This window comes from Anopheles darlingi, chromosome 2, assembly GCF_943734745.1.
Source record: "Anopheles darlingi chromosome 2, idAnoDarlMG_H_01, whole genome shotgun sequence".
NCBI classification, from domain to species: Eukaryota; Metazoa; Arthropoda; class Insecta; order Diptera; family Culicidae; genus Anopheles; species Anopheles darlingi.
The window spans coordinates 33,128,625-33,139,402 of NC_064874.1; the positions used below are offsets into that span (position 1 = coordinate 33,128,625).

At 42.2% G+C, this 10,778-nt stretch overlaps 2 protein-coding genes across 4 annotated transcripts; both read left to right on the forward strand.

Moving 5' to 3' along the window:
• Window positions 1-76: 76 nt before the first annotated feature.
• LOC125949130 (nuclear RNA export factor 1) lies at window positions 77-5,420 on the forward strand. The gene is made up of 7 exons (XM_049675875.1): window positions 77-274; window positions 374-1,260; window positions 1,334-1,443; window positions 3,253-3,289; window positions 3,417-3,652; window positions 3,754-3,922; window positions 3,983-5,420. The coding sequence occupies exons 1-7, from the start codon at window positions 208-210 to the stop codon at window positions 4,427-4,429; spliced, it is 1,953 nt and encodes a 650-aa protein (XP_049531832.1). The 5' UTR covers window positions 77-207; the 3' UTR covers window positions 4,430-5,420.
• Window positions 5,421-5,569: 149 nt separating this feature from the next.
• LOC125949123 (uncharacterized) lies at window positions 5,570-10,231 on the forward strand. Of its 3 annotated transcripts, none has more exons than XM_049675851.1 (5): window positions 5,570-5,750; window positions 7,031-9,047; window positions 9,128-9,255; window positions 9,326-9,453; window positions 9,655-10,231. In XM_049675851.1, the coding sequence occupies exons 1-5, from the start codon at window positions 5,712-5,714 to the stop codon at window positions 9,890-9,892; spliced, it is 2,550 nt and encodes an 849-aa protein (XP_049531808.1). In that variant the 5' UTR covers window positions 5,570-5,711; the 3' UTR covers window positions 9,893-10,231. The 3 variants fall into 3 exon arrangements, with proteins under 3 accessions (XP_049531808.1, XP_049531809.1, XP_049531810.1); XM_049675852.1 differs by lacking the exon at window positions 5,570-5,750 and adding an exon at window positions 6,752-6,944; XM_049675853.1 differs by lacking the exon at window positions 5,570-5,750 and adding an exon at window positions 6,947-6,964.
• The last annotated feature ends 547 nt before the right edge of the window (window positions 10,232-10,778 follow it).

Here is a 10,778-nt window from a genome sequence, read left to right on the forward strand (position 1 = left end):
TCTCGAAGAGCGACGCGCTTCTAGCAACCTTGGCCTGATGCCAGTGCTGCCAATCGGTCGTGACAGGTCTAAAGCAAAGAAGAGAAAGAAGCAGGCTGCTGAGTCGCGAAAAAATTGCCGTGCTTTGTGCGAATCTCCTTTCGCGATTAAAACAGTGCTTTCTGTTTCCATTTTGTGATTATTTCCTGTGTTTCCATCAGTGTGACGATGTCGAGAAACTTCCGACGAGGTCGCGGCAGCCGCAATCAGCTCGGAGAGCGTAACTTTTACGAAGGTCAGCCTCAGCGCACCAACAAAAAACACACGTCGCCATTTTTGTTCGCGCGGGGATTCCGTTTGGGCAACTCACGGACAACTTTCTTCCTCTTTGCAGTACCACAAACGTACGTGGACCACGATGACCGAGGCGAACGCAACAACGACCGACGTGGTCGCAACAACACGGTGCGGCGCGTCAGCTTCAAACCCTCCGGAAACGGGGCGGGGGGTCGGGGCAAAGTCTCCCGCGCCATGCAGCAGGTTGTGCGTATCCACCTGAACCGGGAGGAGGATGAGGCGATGCGGGGTGACACGTTCGATACCGATTTGCGCACTCATATCGGCAACAACAACAACAATAATAACCGGAACCGGACCAACCGCGGACGGCGTAGCGGATCACCGTTGCCACGCGGGGCAGGCAACGCACACGTGCGGAAGAAGCTCGTCCCCTCACAAACCAGCTGGTACGAAGTGCGAATACCGTACGGACAGAAGTACGAAAAGGAGTTTGTGTTACGCTCGATCCAGCAAGCAATCAGTCCACAGATCTTCATTCCGCGCTACTACAAGGCGGCCGAATCGTGTGCCACGTTTTATGTGGAAGACTTTGCTACGGCCGAAGCGATCCAGAAGATGGATCGCAAGATCGACACTCCGGACGGGCGAAAGATGATTTTGCTCGTACGCAGCAACCATCCGGTCTTTCAGGTGAACGATCAGCTGAAAGAGCGCATGAAGCAAGCGATGGTCAAACGCTACAACCCGGCGACCAAGGCACTGAACCTGGAAAAGTTTCACGCGGATCCGGACCTGAGTGACATTTTCTGTGCCCTCTTTCGGCCACAGATCATTCTCGTGGCCATCGATATCATCGCCGAACACATCCCCGAGCTAGAAGCGCTCAACTTGAATGACAACAAGCTGTACATGCTTGATCACCTAAGAACGATGGCCACTAAAATCCCCAACATAAAGATACTGTACATGGCCAAGAACCGGGTAAGTGGAAGGAGCATAAGGTAATCAATTGTGTGATAACTGATGGGCTGACTGAATCCGAATCCGTCCACAGATACCGTACATCAACACACTGGACAGTTTGAAGGCACTCAAGTTGGTGGAACTGAACCTAGAGGAAAACCCCTTGAAGCAGCGTTACGAGGACCAAACAGTCTACGTCAGGTATTTGGCTTCTTATGGCTACGGTTGAATACGATGTTTGGTCTTTTATATTTGACAGAAGCCTCTGGGATACACCACCATACGTGATCGCACTTCCTGGTCATCGGCAGCAGCCCTCTGGCCAGTAGTACGTCAGTGGTTGGTAGAGCGCGTGATATGGTGCATTGCGCTACTCTTCTACCGACACCACGGAGGAAGGTGTAATCTACGGTGCACAATGAGCGTTCCTGTGGTTTGGAGGAACCGTAACGTAGCACACCAACATCTACGAATGGCAATCGCCTCGTGGTGCAGCGGCCTCTTTTGTTGCTTAGTTCTTCAATCGTTGACATCGAAAGAATGACTGTTTTTGAAAAGAGCAACTATTTGTTTCATAATCCAATCGGCTCGATAGTCTCACAAACTTTTCTCAATCCTACCTATCATATCTTCAAAACAATGAAATTCCGTTGACTGGTTTCGATCGAAAATACTGCTGCAAAAAGTATCCTTCCGCATAGTCGTGCCCATTGCAATCGTTTGTTAGAAATGGCTGAAGCAGCGACGAAACGACGAAGAATATCGTGTAATTCGTTGTGTTCCAATTTCGAGAACCCTTTATAACATATTAAGCGCGTGTGCTTTGTAAGGTGCTTGGTGGAAGTGTGATCAAAAGCAAAGGCAGCGGCTTTATGGCTTGAAAAGTAGAATTTCATATTCTATTCTTGGCAATAAGGAAACAAACTGGAAGATGCCTTTGTGTAATCCATGAAATGTTTATTACTTTGTCTCTAATTTTCTATAAAACTCGTACTTATCCAGATTGATTGATTCCATCATTCGCATCAATGTTGAAGCGCACTGGCTAATCGATTGCCAATGAAATCAGCATCATTAAGAAAATCCAGAAACTCGTACTTTATGTACCAGAAAAGGGCAATGTAGGAAGAAGGCCGACATGGAGATGGAGGTGGACATGAAAATATGGAGTCGTTGTTCGTCCTAGTCGATGAAATAACCCATTCGTATTTGCGTCGTGCCAAACCTACGTCCTAATGCTACAACTACAACGAAAAAAGAAAAAAGACTCAGCACAAATCACATTAACAAGTGATAATGTGTCCTACTGGAGCTTGTTACACAGATCACGCGCCCCAAAAGAAAGCGTAACTGCTTTGTAAAAGGGAGACAGTTTGTGACGGATGAACTGCAATGGCACCGTTAGTCATGAACTTTGCAGTGCAGCACGGAGGCAGTGAAAAGGACAATGCGCCCTACTCTTAGAAAACTCTTCCAATTTCATGCAAGCGTGTGATCGCTGCCACTGTTGCGTTTCATTGTTGATACGGTTTGAATTGAATCCGTTCAGAGTAACTATCTGGTTTATCAATACCGGTTAAAATATGTTAATCCATTATTTCGAACCAAAAGCGTTTCTCCAGTTGGATCTTTTATTGCCAAGAATGTGTAAACCATTAACATCAGAAAAAATATGTTCTTGTTCAGTCAAATACTTCCAACTAGCAATACCTGCTCATGTCTTAATGTGTTCGCGTTTCCACCGGTCATACAATTGAATACCGCGTTTCAGCGTGTCTTCAGCAGGATCCAACAACGACCCACATTGTCTGCAATGACGATTACAAACCATAGAGCTTGTTCAGCTAGCTGCAAAGTATTTTCGTGTCATAGACGGTCAATGGAAAATAATTAGAAAAACAGAATAATTAAAAATAAGAAGCACAGTCCATTAGGCCCCCGACGATTGCCTACGGCATCTTGCCATTATATGATGAAAATATTTGTTTATTTTGTAACTTTTCCTTTTAGTGAAATTCGTAAACGTTTCCCGAAAGTGATCAAGCTGGTAAGTGCCGGGCACTGTACGCAACGATGCACAGTAATGGAGAATGTCGCCGTTTCGAAATAGTAAAAGACTCCCAAGCGGGGTTTCCTTATTTACACTGGTATCCTATTATTAACTGCTTTGCCAGGATAACATCGAGCTACCGCCCCCGATAAGCTTCGACGTGGAGGATGAATCAAAATTTCCATCCTCAAAAGCCTCGTTCCTGTGCGACGCAAGCGGGACCGATCTGGTGCGACAGTTCCTGGAACAATATTTCGTCATTTTCGATTCCAACAACCGGCAAATGCTGCTAGAAGCGTACCATGAGCATGCCATGTTCTCTCTCACGGTCAACACATACCATCAGAATAATCAGCAAAAGTAAGCTCTCGTTCTTTCCTTTCCTACTTTTAAAAGATCTTTTTATTGTAATTTGAGTTGTCTTTCGAATCAATACTAATAATGGTTCATTTTCCCTACAGATTGGCGGCATATATGCATGGTAATCGTAACATCAAGCACAAAACCGATTTGGACTCGAGGTGTCGTTCGCTCAAGCAGGGCCGGCTGCAGGTTGTTTCGTATCTGTCGGAACTCCCTCCTACCAAACACGATCCACAGTCGTTTGCCGTGGATTTAACGCTTTTCACGGTAAGTATCGAGTATACTTTTTCTTGTGCCATCCAAATCTTTATGCCATTTTTGTTTCAGCCCCAACTTCTGCTACTCACCGTTACGGGCGTGTTTAAGGAGCGTAAACCTAACAACAACAATGAAATGATTCGTTCATTCCAACGTTCGCTTGTCATTGTTCCGTCCGGTGGTGGATTTTGTATTCGCAACGAGATGATGCATATCAACGGTGCAACCCGTCTACAGGAGGAAAAGTCGTTTAAGGATGCAACGGGTTTCGCCGCTACTCCTGCTCCTTCCCTTGCTTCAACGCCTGCCGTATCGCCGCTCCCAACCGTCAGTGCACCAGACGATAACACAAAACTACAGATGGTACAGGCGTTAGCCACGCAGAGCACGATGAATCTGGATTGGAGCCGGCGGTGTCTCGAGGAAACGAACTGGGATTATCAGCGAGCCGAATTTGCGTTTAGCGAACTGCAGAAACAGAATCGGATACCACCTGAAGCATTTATTAAAAATTAATGCTTTTTCCACGAACTTTTGTTGATGCGCGAGGTTTTTTGTTTAAATAACTTCCGGATTCGGTTTCATTCATGAATTGCAGTTTTAGTTAGCACCACATGAAAAATAGTCTGTGGGTAGTACCGATTGCTACAATTAGCACTACTACTTAATCACCGCCATGTAAAACAATTATAGAGCCCAACCATCTGAAAGCTGCTTGTCCAAGAGCTGCGTTCAAGACGTGTTGGTATATGAAACCGGTATTTCACATTATTTTATTCAATTGTTTCCGACGTGTTGCAGTTAGATGTTTTTTACACTGATTCTGTGTATGATTAAGATATTTTCGAATTAGGAAAAAATGCAAATGTTTGCTAAACAGCTCCTTCATAAGAAATGTTTTTTTTCTTCATAGGCAATTATGCCATTGTGCAACAGTTTAAAACGTAGTAGGACAAAAGAAAGAAAATAGAACTCTTTATAGCATCCTGATTCAATTTTTTTCCATTCCCGAAGGAGTGAGTATTTCTTTATATCTATTACTTTCGTTGGCGACACATACATTAAATTTTTCATTTTTGTTTCACTCTCTGCATTGTACTTTAGCTGCTTGGATTAATTAAATTAAACTAAACTAGTTTTAATATTTGCAACATTGTGCAAGGTGCAAAAGGCCGAAACTTGGTCTAGTGTAAATAATTCAGTCATTATGTACGCGATCCGTGTTCTCTGAACTGATAACCGGAATGAGGCAATAGGCTGACGAGAAATACATGGGGATGGTCAATTTTATACCTAGCGCGTCACATTCGTGCTCGGATCGGATAATCTGTGCCGAATGAGTCGTCAATAAGACTGGGTGGGGGAATATAAGGAACCTCGTTTCTACACTCATAGAGATAACCTTCTTTGATCGATAAGAAATGATGGACGATTTCAGTTGCATGTACAGGTCAGGACCATGTGAAACAGTCAAAAACACAGATTCGAATCAAGACAATTTTGTTGAGTTTTTTAGTCGTAATAGACAGTTTTCTCTAGTGCGATCTATGGCAATAGACCATTGACTTACAGAAGACATGAATCGTTCAGTCGTTGAGTTTGTGGTAATCACATTTCCTTTACTGATAAAAGGACCGTAGACTATGTATGCGTTATCAAGTAAAAGGCAGCCGTCTTGGTAATTTAGTTGTAACTTGTACTCGTACGACTCATGATCGTCGTAGCTTGTGAATAAAGTGAAATTAAAGAGTAAATACTTGAATAAAATCTAGTTTTGTGTATTTATGGTGTTTTTAAAATGTCTACAAGAGACCAATCCGTTCCTAACATACATAAGGTTCGTGCTACGACCTTTTCCAAGAGTATTTTTAGAACATTATTCTATTTTCAGTGCTTTTATAGTCCAAGTATGCTCAGTATAATTTACATGACACGCTGTTTATAACATTTAAAAAAATGGAGTTAAAAGGCTGCAAAATAGAACGTTCAGCTAATGTGCCATCAATGAATCATTTCGCATCAATGAATCATCGATGGTGTTTACGTAATCCACGTCCAGATGTTCGCCATTTTGGTACAACAGTATACAATTATATGGGAATTTCAGCAGTGTTTCGTATTGCAGTAGTAGCTTTCATTCTTGCCAGTAGTGTGCTCGTCTACTTAATCACTCGAGAAAGTTTGAAAACCTTGTGAATCCAATAGAGTTAGAAATGCAAATGTACTCATAATACTGAATCACAATTTGTTTGCAAGAATTGATCTTACAGCTTTTTAAAGCTGGCGGTTAATACATCAGTGGGAATAATTCGAGTTTCCTCAGCTCATTCAATGATATTTTGAGGATCAGTGTAGGTTTAAGAGTTAATACTTAGCGATCCAATAGTTAGAGCTGACGTACTATTGAAGTATATCGGCTTTGCTGAGAACGTTACAAGATAGAAAGTATCAAGTGTTTTAATTATTCTATGGCATTTTGAAATAAGAAATTTCATAGAAACGATTGGGGCTGTGATACACTCATGTTGTCTGCTGCAATGTTCGGACAGTAAACACTACTCAAATTTTCAGCAACTATTGGTTGACGGCTATAGCCTTTATAAAGAAGCTTCTTTAGTACGGGATCTTATCTCTTTTATACTTTACATACCGTGAACCAATAGCAAGCGAGCGATACGGATAACTGAAGTCATAGGCTGACTTTATATATTCCCTTTATATTTTTTTGAGGTTATACAAAATCCGTGAAACACGTTAACGGAGTTAGATTAGCGCCATTGAGCCATACTCGTTGATATCCGACTTATCAAACTACAAAACGTAGCAAAGCGTTTTGAAGTGTTTTATGTCTTTTATTCTTTCACGATATTACTACAAATTACGGTGCTCTTAAAAACGGGACAATACACGGTTACACTTTAAGAAGCCGGCTCCTGCGCGCACGTCCATTCACTCGGGAGGCCGGTAGGCAAGAGAACGTCTTGAGTGTCGATCGGTCACCGCTTCGGTGCATCACCTGAGTCAATCTCAGGTGAGCGCGGGACTCATTCGGTCGGCTCACAGCAAAGTGTTTTTTGCAAAGGACCAATTATAATTCCGATTTCATCATCTTTCCAGGGCTATGAACTCAAACAGAAAGAAAAACGAATACTCTGTGCGGCACTACATCTCCTGTTCCCAGCAAATAATTCTGACATAGAAGAAAAAGTAATGAGATTAGTTTATGACTCCAAGGACAATGACGCCGAGGACAATAACTCCAGGACTCAAGCTGATATCGAAAAGACTTTAAAGCTGAATGCGACCAATTCCGAGAGTGAGAAACGCAGGAGAAATGAGATAATGAAATGCATAATGAAGATACTGGAAAATGGTGTGCAAGATGAAAGCATTAAACAGTTACTAGAAGTTGCCGTCGTTAATGGTAATCTAAATGTTACCGAGATGTTGGTTGAGCCCATGTTGATGGCAAACGAGAACAGATCGAAAGAGATGAACCCGAATGATGTGAACAAATATCTTGCAGGACTATTGGAAAAATGCTGTAATCGTGGATATGATAACATTCTGAAATTCCTATTGTCCATCATTCCGAAAACGGAGAGTGATTTCATTAATGAGCATCCGCTGTTATGCTGTGTCATAAAAGAAATGAATCCGAATGATTCAAGATATCCTAGCTTCGAGGAGTGTTTGCGTCTTTTACTAAAAGATAGACGCGTGATGATCGATCGGGCAGAAGTGAGCAAACGCACGCCACTTTACTATGCAGCAGGAAATAGAAACGATTTGGCGCAAATTGAATTGCTAAAGAAAGGAGCCTGTCTGGGTACAATGGATATACGACGACGGATGCCAGTTGATTATATAGACCCCTTTCTTTTGGAAGAGCATTTAAACACCTGTATCACAGACAATGGGCAGCACCTGATTAATGACGGCTATGAGCTGACGCTGGATTTTAAGAATTTTATTCCAAAGCAAGGTTCACCATTGGCAGAGCACGAAACGCAAGAAAACCAAGAGACTAGAGTCCGGTACACTAGGAATCGAACCGATTCTGTGGCCATTGAAAACGAAATGCGAAACTCATCCAGCAATCAGACAAGTAGTTCTGAAACACCTCATGCCGAAGAGAGTACCTTATTGATGCAGGGAGGAAACGGAAACCAGGCAAATGCATCCAACAATGAGACAAGTAGTTCTGAAACACCTCATGCCGAAGAGAGTACCTTATTGATGCAGGGAGGAAACGGAAACCAGGCAAATGCATCCAACAATGAGACAAGTAGTTCTGAAACACCTCATGCCGAAGAGAGTAGCTTATTGATGCAGGAAGGAAACGAAAGCCATCAAATTAGAATGGAGAGTACAAGACCAGAAATTCACCAACAACTGCCGGAAAGTGAATTATCTACCATCTTAGAGCTTGCTCAAGAGTCAGCCAACCAGCGTATTCTACAGCATCCAGTGATATCATGCATATTGGCTATTAAACAAGCCGATTTATGTTGGTTTCGACGGATATACTGTTTGTATTACCTCACTCATTACGTTATATTGATGGGTGTTTGGATAGGTTGCAACTATGCTGCTGATAACTGCGTAGCGATATCAATTCCTTCTTACCTTGTTCTTATGATTCTTATGGTTTATATGACTGGACGTTGTTTCATCTGTGTTGGTATGGATTTTGTAGAATTTTGCTGGACAAGCAAATTCTGGCGGCGATTTGTTTGGAGATGGATTCAATTAATTCCAATCAGTCTCTTAATCGAAATAACATCTGGAAAACCCTTATACCCTTGGATTTCGGCTATCTCTATGATAGTTTTGGCAATTGAATTTACATTACTGTTATCAATTATCCAGTGGCTCTCTATCTCTACTAATGTAATCATGTTTAAGAGAGTGTTATACACTTTTTGCGAAAGCCTGTTACCATTTTTGCCCATCATCATGGGTTGTTTGTTAAGCTTCCACATTTTATTCAGGGATACTAGCAAAAATGAATCAGCATCACAAGACAAAAACACAACTCAGGCTGCACAAAATGTGTACGAAAAGGAAAATACATCGAACGAATTTCAAACAATCGTAGGTACTAGTCGAAAAATGTTCAGCATGATGGCCGGTAAGCAGACATGAAGTAGAAATACTTTTCCATCATAAAGCTAATAAATGTCCTCTCTATGATCTCTTTTTTTACAATAGGAGATCTAAACACAGAAAAGCTGGATTTCCAAACGGTACCAAGGGTTGTGATGTTCTCTCTATTTGTGGTCATTATTGTCATTGTGTTGAACAACTTTGCGAACAGTTTGGCGGTAGATGATACACTGGTACGTGTTACAAAATTTAAACAGCTATAAAGATATCAAGACTATGTAAAACAAATGTTTCATTTAACAGGGCTTGCGAGCGAAATCCCAGTTTCTCGCCATCAAGCAGGATGTAAAGTTTATGCAAAAGCTTGAAACCATTTTGAAGATACTGGAGCGATACAAGATTCCGTGGTGTTCATCGTTAGTACTAAAAATGTATGTAATCGCCTAAGTATCGCCTAAGAAAATTACCCAGGCGATCGCTTTTTTGCTGGTGACAGCAGACGTTTTGGGGAAATAATCGACGAACCTCAAAAAATCGTTGAACACGACTGAGGCGTCAAGTAACGCCTGACGGGAATAGGCACCTAAGTAAGTATGCTGAACATTAATATGCTCCTCTTCTCACTGTTGCAGGTTGCATCAGATAAAACCACTGCCCCCACGTATTACAATTAAACTTAACGAGGATGATCCGCTACCAGTCGTCCGTATAGATAGAAAATTTGGTTACATATGTAAAACCATAATCCAAAAGAATGAACATAAGCCAGTGGCGTCTCGTCCACCTGTGCAACCTGCGCACTGCACAGCAAACATTTTTAGAAAAAAACCTGCGGAAAATGGCAAGCGAGGCCGTTGCTGTTCGATCTAGTTCCCATAAACGCCTGTCTTGTGCAGCAGCGGTAATGCCCAATCTAGCGAGATAGCTAATATTTTCCATTTCGCGTGGTGAATTTCAATTCGCTTAGCGAAATTGTGGATGTATGGTCTATGCCCTGTGCACTTTGCGCTGAGCACAGGACGAGCAGAGCGAGTGCGACTGGCTTAAGCCGAATGCTGTTGCGGGCCAGCTGATGAGGCGAGGTGAAACAACAAATATAGAGCAAACGAGCTAGCTAGCTAAGCTGCACATTTGCACTAAGTGCACACTTTGTGCCTCATAGATCGCTTCTGATGCGGTACACAGACACTTAATTTTAAGAAGTAGCATATAATTTATTTTATAAATTAAATTAAATCACGTTACATTTCGAATCTCGTTCAAGGTGCTCTTTAACGATAGAGCAAACTACTCGTTTTAGATCCTTAAAGTCTTCGTTTTCCAGCAAAACCAGGATATCACCGTGAAGGTTTTCCTTGTCCAACTCTGGTTCATTGATGCTTTGTTTAAGCTCCTTAGCTAGATTGACTAAGCCAGTAGTATAACCGCTGCGAACGATGTGGTCCAGCATTGTTTGCAGTTTTTCTGGATCATCACGCAACGAGCTCGACGAACTATCCATGGCTTCTTCAAGATTATTCAATTCTTTTCGCTCTAGAGAACGTAGGTAACCCATGATCAGATTCTTAAAGAAGGAAAACAGCAAACATTAATAGTCTCAAAGTTCCTCGAGCCAGGCAGGCACAGATTAGATAGCCGGCCAGCAATCCGATGATGGTTCGACGTCGCGAGAATTAACTGCACGTTTGATAGCAATATTTAGACTTATTTAGGTGCTATTTCTTACCTGCTTCAAGAAGATTGCCACTCCAGCAAA

What these genes read in the sequence shown, in the direction of transcription:
- LOC125949130 (XM_049675875.1), top strand. Translation starts at nt 208, where the DNA reads ATGTCGAGAAACTTCCGACGAGGTCGCGGCAGCCGCAATCAGCTCGGA. An exon ending in GACCAAACAGTCTACGTCAG is followed by an intron (nt 1,444 to 3,252) that starts GTATTTGGCTTC and finishes TTTTCCTTTTAG; the next exon opens with TGAAATTCGTAAACGTTTCC. An exon ending in TCCCGAAAGTGATCAAGCTG is followed by an intron (nt 3,290 to 3,416) that starts GTAAGTGCCGGG and finishes CTGCTTTGCCAG; the next exon opens with GATAACATCGAGCTACCGCC.
- LOC125949123 (XM_049675851.1), top strand. Translation starts at nt 5,712, where the DNA reads ATGTCTACAAGAGACCAATCCGTTCCTAACATACATAAG. An exon ending in CCGTTCCTAACATACATAAG is followed by an intron (nt 5,751 to 7,030) that starts GTTCGTGCTACG and finishes TCATCTTTCCAG; the next exon opens with GGCTATGAACTCAAACAGAA. An exon ending in AATGTTCAGCATGATGGCCG is followed by an intron (nt 9,048 to 9,127) that starts GTAAGCAGACAT and finishes TTTTTACAATAG; the next exon opens with GAGATCTAAACACAGAAAAG.